Source organism: Homalodisca vitripennis, chromosome 7, assembly GCF_021130785.1.
Source record: "Homalodisca vitripennis isolate AUS2020 chromosome 7, UT_GWSS_2.1, whole genome shotgun sequence".
NCBI classification, from domain to species: domain Eukaryota; kingdom Metazoa; phylum Arthropoda; class Insecta; order Hemiptera; family Cicadellidae; genus Homalodisca; species Homalodisca vitripennis.
Window position 1 is genome coordinate 136,300,671 of NC_060213.1, and position 20,378 is coordinate 136,321,048.

The 20,378-nt window shown below is 31.9% G+C and overlaps 2 protein-coding genes across 3 annotated transcripts; both read right to left on the minus strand.

Moving 5' to 3' along the window:
* Positions 1-1,892: 1,892 nt before the first annotated feature.
* Positions 1,893-13,095, minus strand: LOC124366606 (enkurin). Of its 2 annotated transcripts, none has more exons than XM_046823204.1 (6): positions 12,960-13,095; positions 10,884-11,127; positions 7,001-7,152; positions 5,920-5,994; positions 4,223-4,363; positions 1,893-2,172 (listed from the first exon to the last, which is right to left on the minus strand). In XM_046823204.1, exons 2-6 carry the CDS (start codon positions 11,104-11,106, stop codon positions 1,960-1,962), a joined length of 804 nt encoding a protein of 267 aa, XP_046679160.1. In that variant the 5' UTR covers positions 11,107-11,127; positions 12,960-13,095; the 3' UTR covers positions 1,893-1,959. The 2 variants fall into 2 exon arrangements, with proteins under 2 accessions (XP_046679160.1, XP_046679159.1); XM_046823203.1 differs by lacking the exon at positions 12,960-13,095 and adding an exon at positions 11,334-11,520.
* A 4,292-nt stretch (positions 13,096-17,387) lies between these two features.
* On the minus strand, positions 17,388-18,521 carry LOC124366901. Its single transcript, XM_046823500.1, has 2 exons — positions 18,012-18,521; positions 17,388-17,817 (listed from the first exon to the last, which is right to left on the minus strand). The coding sequence occupies exons 1-2, from the start codon at positions 18,179-18,181 to the stop codon at positions 17,388-17,390; spliced, it is 600 nt and encodes a 199-aa protein (XP_046679456.1). The 5' UTR covers positions 18,182-18,521.
* Positions 18,522-20,378: the final 1,857 nt, after the last annotated feature.

Here is a 20,378-nt window from a genome sequence, read left to right on the forward strand (position 1 = left end):
AGGAATGGAAGTGAGTGTAACAGAGAGTGAGATTATACAATATACCACTCTAGCTCTGTCTCTAAGGTGTAGTTGCAATAGAGGAGGAATGGAAGTGAGTGTAACAGAGACTGAGAGTATACAATACACTCCTTTAGCTTTGTCTCTAAGCTGTAGTTTCAATAGAGGAGGAATGGAAGTGAGTGTAACAGAGAGTGAGATTATACAATATACCACTCTAGCACTGTCTCTAAGGTGTAGTTGCAATAGAGTAGGAATGGAAGTGAGTGTAACAGAGACTGAGAGTATACAATATACCACTCTAGCTCTGTCTCTAAGGTGTAGTTGCAATAGAGGAGGAATGGAAGTGAGTGTTACAGAGAGTGAGATTATACAATATACCACTCTAGCACTGTCTCTAAGGTGTAGTTGCAATAGAGTAGGAATGGAAGTAAGTGTAACAGAGACTGAGAGTATACAATACACTCCTTTAGCTTTGTCTCTAAGCTGTAGTTTCAATAGAGGAGGAATGGAAGTGAGTGTAACAGAGAGTGAGATTATACAATATACCACTCTAGCTCTGTCTCTAAGGTGTAGTTGCAATAGAGGAGGAATGGAAGTGAGTGTAACAGAGACTGAGAGTATACAATATACCACTCTAGCTCTGTCTCTAAGGTGTAGTTGCAATAGAGGAGGAATGGAAGTGAGTGTAACAGAGAGTGAGATTATACAATATACCACTCTAGCTCTGTCTCCAAGGTGAAGTTGCAATAGAGTAGGAATGGAATGGAAGTGAGTGTAACAGAGACAGAGTATACAATACACTCCTTTAGCTTTGTCTCTAAGCTGTAGTTTCAATAGAGGAGGAATGGAAGTGATGTAACAGAGAGTGAGATTATACAATATACCACTCTAGCATTGTCTCTAAGGTGTAGTTGCAGTAGAGGAGGAATGGAAGTGAGTGTAACATAGAGTGAGATTATACAATATACCACTCTAGCCGTGTCTCTAAGGTGTAGTTGCAATAGAGTAGGAATGGAAGTGAGTGTAACAGAGAGTGACAGTATACAATATACTCCTTTAGCTTTGTCTCTAAGCTGTAGTTGCAATAGAGGAGGAATGGAAGTGTGTGTAACAGAGAGTGAGAGTATACAATATACTCCTTTAGCTTTGTCTCTATGCTGTAGTTGCAACAGAGGAGGAATGGAAGTGAGTGTAACAGAGAGTGAGAGTATACAATATACTCCTTTAGCTTTGTCTCTAAGCTGTAGTTGCAACAGAGGAGGAATGGAAGTGAGTGTAACAGAGAGTGAGATTATACAATATACCACTCTATCTGTATACAGAACTAACCATAACATATTGGTAATAATTGGCATAGCTTTGCCATGAGGAAAAGTGATTCACAATTACGGTACATGATATCATATCAGTGACCTCAATGCTACTAGAAAAATATCTAACCAAATTTTGATCAATGAGTTTTGATTTAAATAAGTTTTGATATAATTATAGCAGCCAACACTTCCAAACCAGCATAAGGCATATATTACACCAAACTGATGACATTCATAAAACTATCCAATACTTTGTTCAAATACCGAAAAAAATGAATCAAACCACTTTAAAATTTTGATAGAAACTGATCAAGATTTGTTTAAGACTAGTTGTAGGTTTTAACATTATTATCCTTTTGTTTTGATGTAATTAATTTTTAATTTTATGTTCAGCAAATAATTCAAATTTCAGTCATTTTTCTACAAAATTAACACTTTTATGTTGGTTAGAACTTTTGCAAAAGTCCATTGAATTTTTTTCAAAATGAATGAAAATAAATTATATACCTCCATGAAATTCCCAGATTGTAGCCCGTGTGGAAAGCATAACACCTTCTGACCAAGAAAGGAAATAAATTTAAATAAACAATATATTTTTATTTTAAATCATTTAAATGTTACAAGCTCCGAACTTCCAACCAGCTCAGCTACACTTGAGGCTATCACGGGGACTGTCTCGGTCATTATCACACGCCACGTAGATTACTGGGTTACGCTCAATCAGGTCAATGTCTTTCTCCAGCTCTTTGAGTCTCTTCTCGAGCTGAGTCTTCCGCTTGATCTTGGGTACCGTGTCCGTCACCATCGGCAACAACTGGAACTCCTTTTGAAGCAGCTCCCAGTTCTTCTTCAGCCCCTGAAACAACAATACATTTAGTCATTGTTACTTTACTATTAGTGGATTGTTTTAATACAACTTTTTCAGATTTTCAGTTAACACGTCTCTTTTACATTTTAATAGAACTTGGTATAATTATTATTCTGTTGAATATAGATGGTGTAATAAGAATAATAACACCAGAATAGTATAGTATCTGGGAAATACCATTGTGTAATGTATCTTCCTTGATTTTTCTATCCTTCTTTCTCTCAAAAATTCTCTGAAATACTAAGATATTAACTTATTGAATAGATTAAGATACTATATAAAATTTCCTACCATAACATTTACTACGAGAACAAAGAATCTGGAATATATTATACATGGAAAATCTGGTACGGAAAAAAATAGTAGGCTTGAAAGGGGAGTAAGTGAATTAACAAGATAAAATGGAAGATTCATAAATGGAGTAGGAAGAAAACATGTTACTACTGAAATATAAATAATAGGACAATTTATTGCACTCTTTGAATCTACGAGAGTTATCCAGAAAGTAGATTACGTTTTCATACAAACAAAAAACAAAGTGTAAGAAAGAATAATTGTATTACATACATCTGAAAATGGCACCAAATTATTATTTTTAAACATAGTCACCATACAAATTTAGGTACTTGTCATAGCGGTGCACTAGTTTTGAAATTACAGCATTATTAAATTCTGCCTCCTGAGACCAGGTAGTCACACCCTCCAGCAGTTCTAAGTCATCATCAAAGTGCTGCATCGCAAGCCAGGTCTTCATTGCTGGAAACAGGTGGTAGTCGCTGGGTGCAAGGTCCGGACTGTAAGATGAAAATACCTCCCACTTAAAAGAATCCAGGACTTCTTGAGTCCGATTTGCAGTATGTGGTCGGTACCCATCTTGCACAAAATTTCTGGTAACCTAACGTCTGCATAACAATTTTGTGTAAGAAACGCCTTGAAATTTGAAAAAAACTAAGTGAGAATTGGTAGTCTACTCTTTAATCTTAATCTACTCATCAATTTTAGAGATAATGTCATAGGTCATAATGCTTGGCCATCTTTTCGAATGTGAAAACTTTATTCGTCACTGTGCACATTAGTTCGGCCATTTTTAAACCTAACACATCACTGGATGCACTCCATCATCAGTAATCACTTCATTTCCCAAAACTGCACAGAGGTGGACATAAATCTCAATTGGTTTATTGTGCTTATCCAACAAAAACCGTACTACCGACCGCACTTCACAACTCGCAGGATTTTAATTGAGTCACACATTTTAAACTGCTATTGTAAAACAACAAGGAGCGACAGTAACCTCTCACTAGCATGGCTGGATAGCCACTGAACGAAGAAATGCCTTGACATCAAAAGGGCTGTGATAGTCCTGCCCCTAGCAGCTACAGAGTGAAATACGATCTACTTTCTGGATAGCCCTCTTATATTACTGTACATGGAGCAGATGAGTGATAGAACAAAAGAAACAGGAACTATATTATGAGATATCATTGCAAGTCTGACTGTATAGGTACCGCAACCTACTTCTCTCCTCACCTTGTGGCGTTGTCACATTTTTTTATCAGCTGATTCTCAGTATGAGGTGACACGACAATGTCTCGCTTCGTTCCGGTTGTTTACATTCATTTGGTCTTGAATGTATCAGAATGGATGGAGTGAGACCAAGGGAAACCTAGAGATTGTTGGTTGAAATTAAGAATGAGAAGGAACAATCGGAGAAGAGAGGAGAGTTAAAGGTCTGGGATAGAGAAGGCAGGAAGATGAAGGAATTAGAAATGAGTACATTAGAAAAGAATTAGGAAGACAATGATTTTGAAAACTGCAAAAAATGGAGATGATAATATATGTCTCAAAAATAGGTTTTGGTAATTCTTTATCATTGTAATTTAACAAAATCGTAATTTTGTAAGGTTTGTAATAGGCACATTTTTTACTGAAATGCAATCAATTGAAAGTATATTCTCTTATGGTATTGTCATAATATTATGAGTATTTGAAAAAAATTTCTGGAAGTTTTTATTTATTGACAATTTATTCCACTTACTATCAGCATTTCCTCCCGCTCCTCTTCTGTGACATACTTCAGTGGAGGTTTCTTCTTTCTCTCTTCCTCCTTGGCTTCCTGTTCCTCTTGATAAGTAGGCTGATACCTTTGCCGCAAGTATGAAGGTACTTTTCCATACCCCTGTGAACATGAGCAAAAAGACATTTTGTCGTAAAAAATACATGTTTTTAGTAAGTCAGTCGGCATACACAAAAAACGTAATAAGTTATAGCGTTAGATTACCGAATGTTTCTAAATACTGTGATTATATTAAATATTTATAATTATTTTTCAAATCACTCGCTATAAGATGGTGAAAAACTGAGTCTGTTTGAGAGCTGATGGACGATACTTACTCTCTCTTATAGTAATTTGATATTTTAATGAAAGTTTTGGTCCCAGCTTTTCAAGATACCATTTCAAAAAACAGGAAAAATAGAGCAAAGATCTTTTGATTATTATATGAGAAACAGCGGGAATTCGAAGCAGAATTTTAGGATATACATAATCGGGACCAAAGAAAAACTGTTAAAGATAAGGATATGGACTTTTTACGATATATACATAATGTTTATGTACTGGAGGGAATGATATGTTTTTTACTTATAGTCTCATTAAGTCTAAAAAAAACATATAATTTCCTGAAGCTGTGATTCATGTACACACAGAAAAAGTTTCAAATTTTCCATTTCAACCATTTTTATTTGGGCTTGATTACAAAAATGCACGGTTCCAGCTTGAAATGTCCGAATTTGTGGAGTGATTTTTTAAAATACTTCATTTATATTCAGGGATATAAATAAACAATTTAAAAAAATATTTTCCCGACAAAAAGTTGATTACACTACCAATACAGACCAAACTGAAAAATTGATAAAGTAGATAAAAATTGAAAGTGGTGGAACAAGATTACTTTGGCAAATCTTCTCATATCTATGTCAGTTTCCTTATTTACCTCATAACTGTACAAGTTGTCTTGATATTTTACAAAATTAGTTACAACTAGATATGTTAAATTGATTATGTCTGTAAAAAAATTAAAGTAAAAATTTTAGGGTGCTGAGTTTGGAAAGAAATTACTATTGTTAAAGGACAGGTACACCAATCAACTTTGCAAGTAAATAAGAATGAATACAAAGTAATCTGTCCAGTTTCATTTTAGAATGGTTCTTATCAGCAGAGATAACATTGTTTTATATAGAGGGAAAGAGATAAGAGTCTTGGCAGTAGTCCTGAAAGGACCTTTGTGCCTCTCTTACTTTATGTTAGGCCCGCAGAATCTGAAACTTTTACAGAAGCCAATCAAATTTGAGGGCTCCTGTTCTCTGATATCCTTGGGGCTGAGAAAAAACAACCCTAGGAATGTTTTCCTAATTGTAGATATGGCAGGACAGTTAGCCATATATATGTACCGCTGATTCTTCTGCTTCTCTGCAGATTCTGCATTCATCAATCTGACTAAGACCTGCCTTCATCAGATGTTTTCTAAGAGGGCCGTGTCCTGTCAACAACATCCCCAATATCAATTGTATATCCTCCTTACTTTGTTCTAGGAAAGCTGACCACTGTTAGGATAAAGAGAGATAAAGATTTTAGATTGTCTTAGTCCTGAGGACCAGACAGCAGAGATAACATACAAGTCAAGATATTTTTAACAGGCTTTGTACAGATAAATTATATAATGTAGAGTTTCTAACCTTTCTATATATGTATTTAGGCTGAAGTCCTGAAGTCTCCAGTTTTTGGGCATGACCAGTTCTTGTGTCAATAACCTGTAAATGAAAATAAAACCAAAATATTTCAGTTACTGGACTATGAATTACTTCATTGTTAGCTAAAAGAACCTGAGTATATCCTGATACACCTGGAAACCGACATAGAGGATTTGAAATGTTTTGATTTGATCTCACAAGTCCTAAGTATATGCATAAGAGGGTGATCATATAATGTGTTCATCCCAACCTGATAAGTTGGAAAATGTTCTATGTGAAGATAATACTTCAATTTTGGTTTATTCAAAATTGTAAGTAATTCTCCGCAAAGAAAGAAGAGAGATAATTAACTGTATAGGGATCTATTGGGAGAAGGTGCTGCCATTTTTAATTGGACTTAAGGATGTAGCCAGCGAGGGGCTCCAAGGGGTCCAGACCACCCAAATTTCAATTGTTTTTCAATTACTTCTTTAGCAAACGTTTATTATTATTTAAATAATTCAGTATTACTGACGTGTACTGCTGAAAAATCGTTTTTAACATTGAAATGGGTCAAGAACTTTTTAATACAAAATGGAGAAAGAGCGGTTGGCTGTACTTGCCTCACTTTCTGTCCACCACGGAAAAATATCAGTCGTCTAGACCCCCCAAAGTGTTTTCCTGGCTATGTTCTTGATTGGACTCACTAGAAAATTCGTTTTTAACATAGATAAACTATAGTACAATCTGTACAGAAATGCGAGGACTTTAAATAAAGTTAAACTTTACTTTTAGAAAATTATGCCTGTTGATTTAGATGAACTGATTTCGACGTACAAAAAGATACATACAAAGATCCAACAAAAATAAAATGAAAACATCGTAAGGAGACTACAGTATCTCAAGCTGTAGAGTGTCCGCTGAGATTAAAGTCTCCCTTGTGGTTTTTTGAAAGATCATCTGAGGTTTTTATCTCAAAGATTCTCACAATACTAAGCTTTATATGTTGTGTCAGAAATTGGTATATCGGCCGATTGGCTTCAGTGTTACCTCATGAAGCTAGCACTAACTTGAAGCTAGCACTAACCTGGGGTACAGGCTGTTTTGGCACGGCCCTTACAACCCTGACGATATTGTCTTTTCGGAAGTTCTTCTGCTCTCTTTCTTCCTCTTTGGTTCGTCCAGACTTGGGCTTGGGTGGAAGGCCAGGTTTAGCCTCTTGGGGGTATTTTTGCTTGTCTGTAGAAGAACAGTGATTTCAATGGAGTTTACACTTTTAAAAAATGTGGAGCAAATACATTTTTGGGAGAATAAAAAGAAAGAGGGATCACAAAAATGTTGTGGAAATAAAACGTCGTATATATTTAAAATTTGTTATCAGAAAAGTAGTGGCCAGTCTCTCTATTTTTATAAATTCAACAATATTCAACCCTACCAAAATTAGTTTCTTTTTTGTTTTCACAAAAACAAATACAATTTAAGAGCGGCTATACTGGTGACCATACTTATTTTACCTCCTTAAAAAAACAATTTTAAACTTCAAACTCTTCCATGACCTTATTTTTGTCTTACGATTTATTGAAGATATCTCGAGTTAAAAATATAATAATTAAGCATACAACCACGTTTTAGTTTGATATTTTTACTGGTTATCCTGAAAAAAACCACAAACTTTATTAACTTTATCCTTTAAATATTCATAAGTGTAAAGTTTACAAGTAAAATTAAAAAGCATTGGGATGCATTAATCATATTTATTTAAAATCCAATATTTCCTATAACATCTACAACTAAAAATATGTGCTTAAAAGTATTTGAAATTTGACACCGTTTTTATGGTGTAAAACTTAAGGTTGTTTTACTACAGCCGGCTCTTACAAAGAAACCACAGTTTTTTACAATTTTACTTCATTTGTGCTAAGGCAATTGTACAATAGCCAACACAATTTTGAATATTGCATAAAACTGTACCACAAAAGTTTGAATAAAGAAAATGTGCTTGATTTTTTAAAAATTCCAGTGCTCCATTTTTTTGTTATATTAGTAATTACACTTTAGTTTTAGGGCATTAAAACAAACTTTACTTTCTGATTTTGCTTTAAAAACTTGTCTGCATAGCATTCACTCAGATATTGACGACAATAAATACAAAATAAATAACATAAAGAATTTTCATTATTAACTGTCTTCTGCGTTTTAGGATTTTTTTTTAATTTGGAAGAAAGTTGCAGAATTTGTCAACTGCCTGTTAAGGATTCATAAACTGCTGATCTATGAAGCCCAGTCCAGCAGCTATTACTGCATCTGGCTCCTTAACAGCCAGATATATACAAACTACGTTGAGCTTTCCCAGATAAGAACAAAGTTAAATTTCAAACACTTTTATATTTTTCATTTTAGCATCACAGAGTCTTATTTCAAAGATATGGTTAACACACATCCAAAAGCATTGTAGTTTTTTCAACATCTTTATTGATAGTCTAGAAAAAAACACACTTTGGTATTTCATTGTCTTAAATAATCAAAAAGTGTACACTTTATAAGATAAATCAATAAGCGTTTAGATGTGTATTCATTTCCCATAACAGTATGATAAAAAAGTGTAAAAGCCCATGAGGTAGATTTCCACTTTTGACTATCAGAACATTTTAAATAAACGTGTAAATTAGCGGTAAAGTCGAATAAAGGTGTGTAATGACTTGATTTCGTTTGTTATTTTTATGTACAATTCGTAAAAAACATTTTTGTTTAGTATTAATATACCCTATTATGGGAAACACGTGTCAGAGTGCCCGCTTCGTACAATATATAATATCCTCACTATTTATTCATGGTATAAATGTTTTAAAAAATAATAAAAATCTATTGAACATGATTTTCTATTTGCTTCTCTAACAAGCGTCATTATTAAACACTTGGTGTTGTTCATCTGCCTTATAGCAAACATACAACATATCTATATACATTTTCATTCGGAAAATGTTATTTTCTTATTTAAACTGTTATTTAAATATTTTATTTTCCCAAATGAACAGTATTTTCATCTTGTTGAGGTGTGATGTCAAAACATTTGTTTTAAAATTATTGTTAGTGAATTGTTCTTAAAAATTCAGTTCTTATAATTTTGGCCTTTTTAGGGTGTTTATAGAGTTAGTTGTCTTTGAAAAGATGTGACAATCGTCAAAATGTAATCATTCTAGGTGTGAAATCTTGTGCCTTTTCAACCTACTCCAGTAAGTAATATAATCAAACCATATTTAGGTTTGATTAAGTTGTGTGTACTTTTTTTTAAATAAAATATAAATAACTTTTGTAAGCCTTATTGAAATAACTATAAAATCTATAATCTATAAAATAACTGTTTGAAGATAGTTTGATTTTTACAACATGAATTTTGCAAGTAAAAATTTTCAGGTGTAATAATTGAATCTTTTACAAGTCCCACATTAAAAAATATTAAATGATTAATCTACGAATACAACTGCTTACAAAATGTCATTTATACATGTAAAGCATCCTATAAAAAACATTGGTTGCACATTATTTTGTGGTTTATGTGCTGTCTTGAGGTTTAACTACTATCATTATTTGAAACCACATCCTTTAGATTTCCTGGTAGAGTAATAAAGAAAAATATAATACTAAATGCATTAGAGACCAAATTAGTATTGCCTTTATAAAAAGGAGCATAACATTCATTTTTACACCCTCAAATATTGAACCACAAAAGTTATAAGTATCGTCTTATTCAATAGACAATGTATTAATTATTTACAAAATCGATTGAGAGCTGCCGTTTATTCAGTTTTGTATTGTTGGCTATTTGCTGAGAACCTCAATGTGGGCCATGTCTTGTCACAGAAAATCTGCTCTAAATCAGTTATTTATAATTAAATTTAAATAATTTTGGTGTCATTAGATTTGTGAAAAACCTTTTAGAGGGGGAGGACCTTTTTTGGGGGTATTGCAAGAATAACAGTTTTTAGAGAACTGTTATTCTTGCAATTCTTGAGAAAAATACTAGTTTTTAAGATATTAAAAGTTTAAACGTTTTAATGGCCAGCATTTTAAAAATACTAAAGATAATTTCATGATATTTTGTTCAGTAACTGGCCTTTCTATTATAAACATTTGAGCCAAATTTGGTATATTTTAATTTACTAGTTTTTAAGTTATTAATTTTTTTAATAAAAAACACATACATACAGACAGATGGGAAACTAAGTATCAGAGACCCATGTTCATATGGTGAGATATGTTTGTCTTGATCTAAGCAATAAAGTGGTATACCTTTTTCCAGAGAGTTATGGGACATTTTGTATACATTTGATATTGTACTCTATATTCTAAAACATCCTTTACCTTTGAAGACATAGTGTACAGACATAATGTACAATTCTAGAAATAGAGAAAATGTGTTCATAGAGTTTTATAGACTAAATAAAACTATTAATAGTCACACGCTTTGAAGGTCTACAACTTTTTAAAACCACTTATCTCTAAATATAGTATTTATAATGAATTTAAACAAAAGTTGTATTCCTGGCTTATAGTCAATCCATTTTATTCTTTAAAAGAATGTTTTTACTTTAGAACTGTTAGTTTTTCAATATAATCTATTTAGTTTATGTTTGGATTTTAAATGTTAATGTCGTATATTTTTTATTTATATAGACTATATTTTTAAATTTATCAATGTTATATTATTCTGTTATTGCAATTTTTGAGGTTATGTTTTACTTGTTGTTATTTATTTATTCGTTATATACCAGTTTTAATTGGTTATACTCCTTTTATTTATTTATTTAAATTTTAAAATAATATTTAAATTGTGGTGTGACTGTTTTTGCAACTTTATGTTTTGAGTACCAAATTTGTCACAACTTAGTATTAATATTTTGAAAGACAATTAGCTAGGTCTCGGCTAATTTAGTTTTAAAAGCATACCAAAATAAATGATCATATTTTACCTACTAATGGTCTATGGACAATCCTTGTCTTCTTCTTCAGGAAGTTGGTGGGAGGTTCGAGCGGAACTTCAGCATAACCGAATGTTTTGTGGCAGTTTTTCACTTTTTTCGCGTCTTCTCGAACCTTCTTGCTGAATTTTGAGTGATACATTGGGAGTTTGACTTCTGGAGGCGGTTCCTCATATATGAGTTTCCGGATATCCTCGTTCAAATCCGATGGCATGGCTACAGCGCACGTCTTTGCCTATAATTAAAAAATACTAGAATATTTGTTTACACATGAACCTACTAAAATTAAAAACAAAAATGTAAATGCGATGCCCTATAAATAGAGCTTTGATAGAGTAGGTGATTAAATTTATCCTTTTTTCATAACTAAATTACCAAAAACACTCATAACCCTAATAAGTTCTGACTAACCTTTCTAAACACACACTTTTTTTAACTTACCATTAAGTTGAGATAAAACTTTAATGATCAAATCGGGATGTAATTAAAATGATTTAAACTGCTCAAAGAATCAAGTTTATAATGTTTTTCTATTAAAGATTCTCCTTTTTTAAGTTAGATTCATTATCCTAAATGACTTTATATTTTTATATTGAGTTTCCAAAACAATTTAGTACAAAAACATATGTTAAATTATATTTACCTTTTTAATGCTACAATAACACATGATCGTCTGTGAGAAATTAATAAAAACTATTCTTTTTCAAAGAATTTAGGAAAAAGACCGCTCATGCTGGAAATAAGTTTTTCAAAACTTGCCAAATGATTTATAGAATTAAATTTTAAAGAGAATAAAAACACATTTAAAGGAGCATTTAATGGAATTGGCATTATATTTACTTGAGGAGTTTTTATGAGTTAGTAAAGTTATAACATTGTAATTAATTATAAAAAATTATTCAATTGTAAATTTTAATTCTAATATAGTTTTAGTTATGTAGTTTATTTTTAATTACGCTATTTCATGTACCAGCTGTACATGGATACATAAAGAGAATTTTGATTTTATTTGATCTTTGTACTTTTTATGGATAATTATAGAAACTATTATGAATACTACTATAAACTAAAACGTTTTACACATTTCAAAGGGAAATAAAACTGTTTTTAGATTGTGTAAATGGACAATATTGAATAAAAATGAATTCAGAGTGACCCAAACTATAATGTTTGAAAGTTAATGTAAAATGTTATTGTTATTTTAGTACTATAGAAAAGAAGAGGAACATTTCCTAATACATTTGCTAAAATTCTGTGCATTTCTATTATAACTGGTTATTTGCAAATGGTATTTCAGTGGAAAATATTGTGTCAACAAATGATATTTTATTTTGGTAACAATAATTATTTTTGTTCCTATCACAAGGTGGTGAATATAAATTCTTGAACAAATTTTGAGATGAATGGTGTACAGAATATCAACACAAATAATGCATAATGAAATTCAGTTAATTTTTAATATTAAAAACATTACTTCCACAAAGTTTCTACAAGACATAATGAATAAAAAATAATACTTATTCAAGCAAGGAAGCATTAAAATAGTAGTAAATGTTAATAAAACAATACTTTTCCATTGTAGTTTATTTTTTGGACAAGGCCTTTCGAAAACAAAGGTTTCATTCAAATTTTGTGGCCTGAAGATGAAACTTTGGTTTTGAAAGGCCTCATCCAAAAATAAACTGTATTGGAAAAGTATTGTTTCATTAACATTTACCACTATTTTAAATTTTTTCTGATTGCTCCAAGAGTCTTCAAGGAAATATTGTTGTATTCCTTCTGGGGAAAAAATAGTTTATAGAATAAATTACAAATTTGTGTTTTTTTCCAGTTAGTTGTGGAACAAAATAATTTTTGTCTATTGACAATTAAAAAAAGTACTACTACGCTTCAAATTTTTGTAATAGGATTTTATTTATTAAGAAATTAACGATATTAAAGTGTGGTATAGTTAGACAACTTTTTACACCAACATCTATTTGATTTCTTGAACAAACTTTAACTTATTTTATTAAAACTATGCCTGGAAAACCCATGTAACAGTATACAGATGTAGCACTCACGTACCTTTGCAGAAGCGGGTGTCTCGGTGAGTGGGGCAGAAACACTCCGACTGTCCAACAATTGACCGGTTGCCTGGCAACGTTTGATCTATGACCCTTACCTACAACACCCTCTCACCTAGATCAGGGCTGCTTCTGGCGTTCATGTTTGGATCGCGTGACCAGATCGCTACGGCAACACGCCATGGTTTATATCTCTTCTGGCTAGCATGCTTGGAATCTGTGACTTCCTCTGCTTTTCATTACGCGGACCTAATCCTATCTATAAATTTTGTTATTTTAGGGATAACTGTGCAGAAATGTCAACTTAAAAGTAAATTTGAATTATTTATTGTTTTTTTTTTCAGTAAAATAGTGCATAAATGTATTTAAAAACGTTCTCGGTATGCTAATATTTTTAAATATTGTTAAAAAAAGCATTAATACTACCTAAAACAAATTTAGTTAAAAAATTAATTTTTTAATATTTTAATTAAAATATTTTAGGGTTTTTTTGCTTTTAAATTTTATTTTTTTTATTGTATCCACAATTTTCTTTTAAACAGGAACAGTTATTGACAATTATTATCAAAGGCTACGGAAGATAGCAGATACAGTATTAGGACTGGGTTCTTCTTTCTTTTCTTAGTTGTAAAATTTTATTTTGATAGTTGTGCTGCCACATTACTGGTAAACGTGATAGTGTAAATTCCGTCTGTGAATTCTTTTGATGTGATTTTTCAACATGAAATACATCATTATTATAATTATCATCTGCATTGTTTTTGAGCAAAGTGTGATATAAAAATAAGATTTTTGAATTCTGTTGACCTTCACTGTAGCATAAGGGTAAGGCTATGGTTTAAGAGGTCATAGGCTTGATTTCTGCAGAGGTCAATTAAAGCATTAACAAAAGTGTTTGGACCGTGTTCTCTCAAAAATGTTTTGTATAACTGATTAAAAAGCCGCTGGTGTGACAAAATTTCCTTTAAAAAGTAAAAAGAGACTGTAACCTTTTAACAGTTAGTTGGAATTAAACTAATTAAAGTGGGCAGTCTGGTTATATACACTTTAGTTTATACAAATTGAAAGGTTACAATAAAAAAATAAAAATACTGTTCTGGCAAAGACAGAAAAAGTAGTACATGACAAAAATGGAAACAACACATTCATTCAAAAAATTATATAATCACCTGAGTTTAATTTTGGATAAGAATAATTCTTGGATCATATTAAATTAATATACTCTGGACCATTACAGACTGAGGCTAGGAGGGTAAATAAAAGAGGAAGAAGACTAAAAGGAGAATACAAACAACTAATACCTAGTTCATTCTTCTTGCAATTATATGGGAATGAGGTCATATTTTACCACTAATCCAAATAATTGCTGAAGGAAATTCCAAAATCACTTAGATTTTATATAAAAAATTGTATTCGTCAGCTTTTAATCCAAACACTTTTATAATATGAAAATGTTTGAGATTAATACAACCTTCCAGATGAATAAATTTAAACAGTTTTATTCAGACAAAATGTACTACACAATCATTTTACAAAATGTATCTACATGTTGTAATTTCTAATTGAATTGAGTTGAATATAATCAATAATGTATCTTTAGTTTTTGAAAAAGCGGAAAAATATGAATTGCATCAGAACTTGTTAAGTTGAATATGCTGAATATGTTGTAGGTTTTTATTTTCCTTTGGCTGTGGGTTTTGGAAAACCAGGTGGCCTCAGGGTCTAAAATGTTAGCCTTTGGATCTGAATTAGATATAGTACGCGTTCAAACCCTGCCTGACAGATGGTTGTTTTATCAGTACCATACCATCGATCTTGTACTGTACTAACTCTCCTTCTTATTCTGTCTGATAAGATCTAGGTGCAGGCTAGTAACCTATTAGGACAAGAAGAATATGGCATAAACAGGAATTGGCCTCTCCTGGTTTTTAAAGAAAAATACTAGTTGGATACTACACTAAATGGAGTACTAGTGTGGGTATGTTGTTTTTTTTATTAGCTGTTGGACTATACTTTATTTTAAAGTATCAGCTGTGATGAATAAATAAAAATATGATTAATTTCTTTACTAAAGTTATTGTTTTGAACTGTTGTTGGCATGATTTATTCTGATTACCATTCTTCATCCACATTTTTATTTTTATATTTGAAAACCACACATGTTTATGTTACATAACTTTTTGTTACATTCCTCTAGCTAACCAACGTCATTGTACAAAAATAGACAAATTGTACTCAAAGACATGTAATTGACCATTTGGAAGAAAATGTCTGCAAGTTGAAATAGCAGAATTAGCAGGTTTTGAAGGAGTCAATAATAGTATTGTTGAGTTTGAATTGCAACAATGTTGTAGATCATGGGTATATTATAGATTGGGGTGCATGATGGGGGGCTCAAGCACCTCAATATTTTGAAAGACAAACGTTAAAATTGTATCTAGTAGTTTTTTTTTAAATAAAGCATATTCTTGAGGTCTTAAAGCCCAACAATTTCCCTGGGAAAGATTCCCGAGCCCTTATTTTTGGAGGGTAATTTCCATAACCACCCAGTGTGGCACCCCCCCCCCCCCAGAATAATGTTCTATATACGCCACTGCCGTAGATACTGGGAATATCTGTATGTAGCGAGCTATGGAAGGTATTACAACATGATAGTCAAACTTCGGTACATAGGTTTTCCACTTAAATTTTTCTTCTTTGCTTTCTTTTTTTTGAATTATCTAAACTCCAATGTATTCTGTTTGTTTTTTCAACAGATTTGTATATGTTTCTTTAATATGATAAATTGTACTGAGGTTAAGTGAATCGGTATTTGTTAAAAGGGCATCAGTCATGAAAAGTAAACTTTCGGAAAACTTGATAAAACCAATTAAATATTATATAGCAAATGTAAAATTCCTAAATAAATATGCATTGCATTTTCTGCCTTATTTTTAACATCCCAATATAAAGGTTTCAAATTTTTATCAAAATTTCAAATTTTTATGAATTTTTAAAAATGTGTGACTTATGCCCTTTTAACAAATTTTCAATATGTCACATGAAAAAAATAGTGTTAACGCTCATAATTTATAAAAAAACATTTATTTTTAAAGATGCAATGAGTACAGAATTATTGGTATAGGCTTAAGCTTAAATTATGTTACTTAAAAATTTTTTTTAAACTCCTTATCATAGAAAAGAAACTAAATTTGTGCCCTATTGTAGGTTTTTGTTGATACTTATCACTCATCTTCTTCTTGCATATTAATATTTTCCATTACAGGCCATTCTAAAATATCATTATAAAATTGTCTGTTCTTATGAGGTACATATTGAATGACTTTTCTTAAATCTTGGAGTTTTGATTTTTTTATAGGCACTTTACCCTCTGGGTAAGCAAGTTCGCTGGGACCAGTAATCCCTGTGTTTGTTAAAGACATGAAAAAAGGTGTGGCAATGGAGACCATTAATGGTGGTGTATGCCTTTATGTAGCCTTTTAAAGTAGATTCAAATACAAAATGAAACAGCTTAATGATCCCAAATTTGACTTTTTCTTTGCTTGGTTTCTTTTGTTTCCTCTGAAACTGGAGTATTTTTGTAATACTTTATCCGCCAAGATTTGAAGTTAGAAATCTCTGAAGCTCTCACCTCCTTCACAAGAAACTTTCCAGGTTTGGCACTTTTTATTATTACCTCAATGATTTCATACATACTGAATATTCTGTCATGCTTATTAAGCATCCTTTTGATTAAGCCGAACTCTCTGTCACAAGGAAGGAAACTGTGACCTCTGACAGGATAAAAGTGCTGAATTTTTAAGAACCTTTTACTGTCAATTAAAAATAAGAAAAACCTAGTCAATGTCTGGTTCTTATTTTGACCAGCGCAATGGTCCGAAAAAATACGGAGCTCTGTCACACTTTCCGGAACATGTTTAAGGTAATCATCCAAAAAGGAGCAAACTTCGTTAGGCCTCTTGTGACCTTCTCCTTCATGATAGAGGTAGATGTTGCTGTTTCTACTTTTTAAGTCTGTTATACAAAACACATTCACTGTAAGTTGGCGCAAATAAAACAGTTCCTGCACAGGCACCTTTGGGAGGGAAATGTTTTGCATGTAATCAAATGCAATTGAAAGAATATTGTTTTCTTCCTTAGCATCTTCTGAGGCCTCATACTTTAGCGCAGAATAAAACTTTTGGCTTCGTCGCTTATGTACAAGAAGCTCGGCCACAGCACTCCGTTTTGCAGCTTCATTCAAGTGCGGAGATTTAATTTTTAGCTTAAGCTCTTCACATGTGCAACATGTGTCGACTTGAGGCCGACAAAATCTGAGATTAAAATTATCTTTAAAAAACGTGTAGTAAAAACTATAACTCACCTTCTTTTCAGGGTACTTCTCACAAAAAAAGTTATACATTATTTTTAAATTTAATTCCGCATTCAGTTAAAATTTGGTTCCTCCCAAATAGTGGGATTCCTTCACAGGAAATGAACTAATATGTTCTCTAACCAAGCTTTTTATTTCATCGGACACGGAAAAAGACACTGCCTTTCCTCTTTTATCTTCGGGAGTTTTGCAGGCCTTCTTGAGTTCTCTGATTCGCCGGACTCTTTTAGTTGTAACACCAAAAGCATTGACAAAAGCATTCAAACATACTATATGTCTTGAAGTTCCAATCAAAAGGTGATATTTGAAACTAGCACTGTTTATTCTTGGATTTGCATTTCTTGGTCTACGTATTGCCACTTCCTCCACATCAATAAGTCCATATAGTAACATGTCTTGTTCATTTTTCGTACCGAGGTCGTGAAACCTAGCAAAAATCTCAGTCACGTTGTCCTCTGGAAACTCTCCCAAGCAATTTCTCTTGCATCTGTAACAAAAAGAGAGTTTTAGGCTAATGTAAACCAATTATTTCAGTAATAGCCTACTTAGGGCTCAGACTTGTAACTTGATGTAGCTCTGAGGATTTTATTATATAAGTTATTTAAAAAGACACACACCAATTATATTGGTAAACAAAGTTTATAAGTTTATGTTGATAACCTCATTTAAATTATTACTTACCCACAAGTAAATGAAGGCTTCTTAGCTGGAGTTTCATTGCCTTTATGGTTCACATATTTCTCCCCTTTGATAATGGCTTTCCTTATTTGATTCCTTTTGTACTCACTAGGATCTGTAAACTTCCTTTTACGAGAAACATCATGATTAACACTTTCCATATTTTCTATCATATTTTTCTACTCGTTTACTCTGTTGAATTAACCAAAGAATCTGAAAACTATAACCTTAAAACCTGCTCACAATATTCAAGCTGCTAGACAGCTGTTTCCATGTTAACAGCTGTAGCTAAACAAAAGTACAGCCAACATTTTTAGTTAAAAGGGCATGAGTCATAGACTGATGCCTTTTTAACAAATTACACAATATTCAACCTTGTGCTGTGGGCTTATTACTTGACTGACTGATGCCCTATTAACACAGAATGTAGATCTAGAAATAAAGAATCCAAATCCACCAAAAAGTGGAATTGTGAAAAAAAGTGACTGATGCCCTTTTAACAAATACCGATTCAAGTAGAAGTGAGTGTGTCACATGTAGAAAATTAGAAAAATTTACTTTAAAGTCAATCAAATATAGTTTTTATTTTGATAAAAATATGTCTGCTTATATGAAAATATTAGACATAAATCTTAAGAAATCTTATTGACTTACTCTAACCATCATCCAATAGAGCAATTTAGGCATAACTTGTCGTTTAACTAAAAGTAATGTGATTTAGTTTTCAATTCATTTACAATTTACAGAGTATGTATTTACTCAGTTACAGGTATCATTGTTTTTTCAGACCCCAGGACACACCATGACCTCCCCCCTTCCTATTGATACCCACTGAGACGTTTGTATCATGAACGGTTGGTCGGGGCGGATCCGTCCTAGGGGTCTGTGGGTGTGGTGCTGGCATTGTGTGTGAGGAGTGTGAGTGAGATAAAACACCATATATATTATTTATTTGTAAAATATTCTTATTATTTATTTATAAATTATTGTTATTAGGTATTATTAATAGTTTTTGGTTCTTATTAAAAATGGAAGTTGTAATAATATTTTGTGTTATGATTGTAGTCTATAACTATATTTTTATTTTTTTAGAAGTATCATATTTATAATTTTTAGTGTTTAGATTAATGTTTAATTTAATGTCTTTAGTAAAGTAGATCAATGTTAATATTAATTTGATTAATATTTGTTAATAATTATTGTTCAGACAGGTTAAGTGTAAGAAAAGGCCATGAGGCCCTAACTTTGCCTGTTTAAATAAACAATTTTTCATTTCATTTTCATTTCATTTCACTATCACAATGTCAACCCAACCATAGATCACACAAAAATTTGGTTCGAAATTTTTCAACTCAAATCAGTTGTTGCCATTGATCATCAATATGAAATAAGCCAAGAACGTAGCCAGGAAAATTGTTTTGTTTGGGGGGTCAAGACAACTGATAATTCCAGTAATTGATTATTAATTTAATTAGTTCCTTACAATATATGTGTAAAACAGCTTGGATCTATAGAACAACTTGAAATTAACATGTTTATATCAGTCAGCTTGGCCCAGCAATACTGCAAAAAAATGATCTGGTGTTCAATGAAGGTAAAACAAAACAAGTGACACTGGCAAGTCACAATTGGATGCTGTTTGTGGAGTTCCTTGACTTGAACAAGTGCATTAAAAACATCTGGAAATCGCTTTAGACAAGAAACTTACCCGGAATAACCATGTTGATGAGTTAAGCTATCATTTCAACTCTGCTATTTTTGCTCTCAAAAGAGTGAAAAATCCATTAGTACTCTTGAGGTAACAATGATGGCTTATCATGTACTTTTTGAGTCACGTATTAAGTATGGTATCGTCCTATGGGGAAACAGTTCCTGCGAAAACCTACAAAGACTTATAGTCCTGCAGAAGAAAGCTCTGTGAATCATAACTAACTTACTGCCATATGACAGCCGTAGAGAAACTAACAGAAAAGATAAAACACAGAAATCTCACTGTAACACTGTTCACAGGGCCATCCGATGGCTTGACCTAGGAACTACCATTGCAGGGAAAAAGCACATTAATGTTACGGTTAATTATGTTGATTAGTCTTAGTTACTAAATTAAGTGAGATATCTGGGGTTGGATTGTCTTGGCTTAAACCTTCTTAAAAGTCTTTATTTAATTACTTATATTCAGACAAATAATTTACTTTATTTTTCAAAAGGCCAAGTACCAGTATTCTATGTGTTAAATTCTTATGAAGACTAAAAGTTATTTATTTTTTCAGTAATTATTTATCATTTAGTGTACATAAATTAAATTTTTCAAATTCAGCCAACTACATTAAGCTACTACTAGTTAAAATATTTAGTTCTTATTAAAATAAA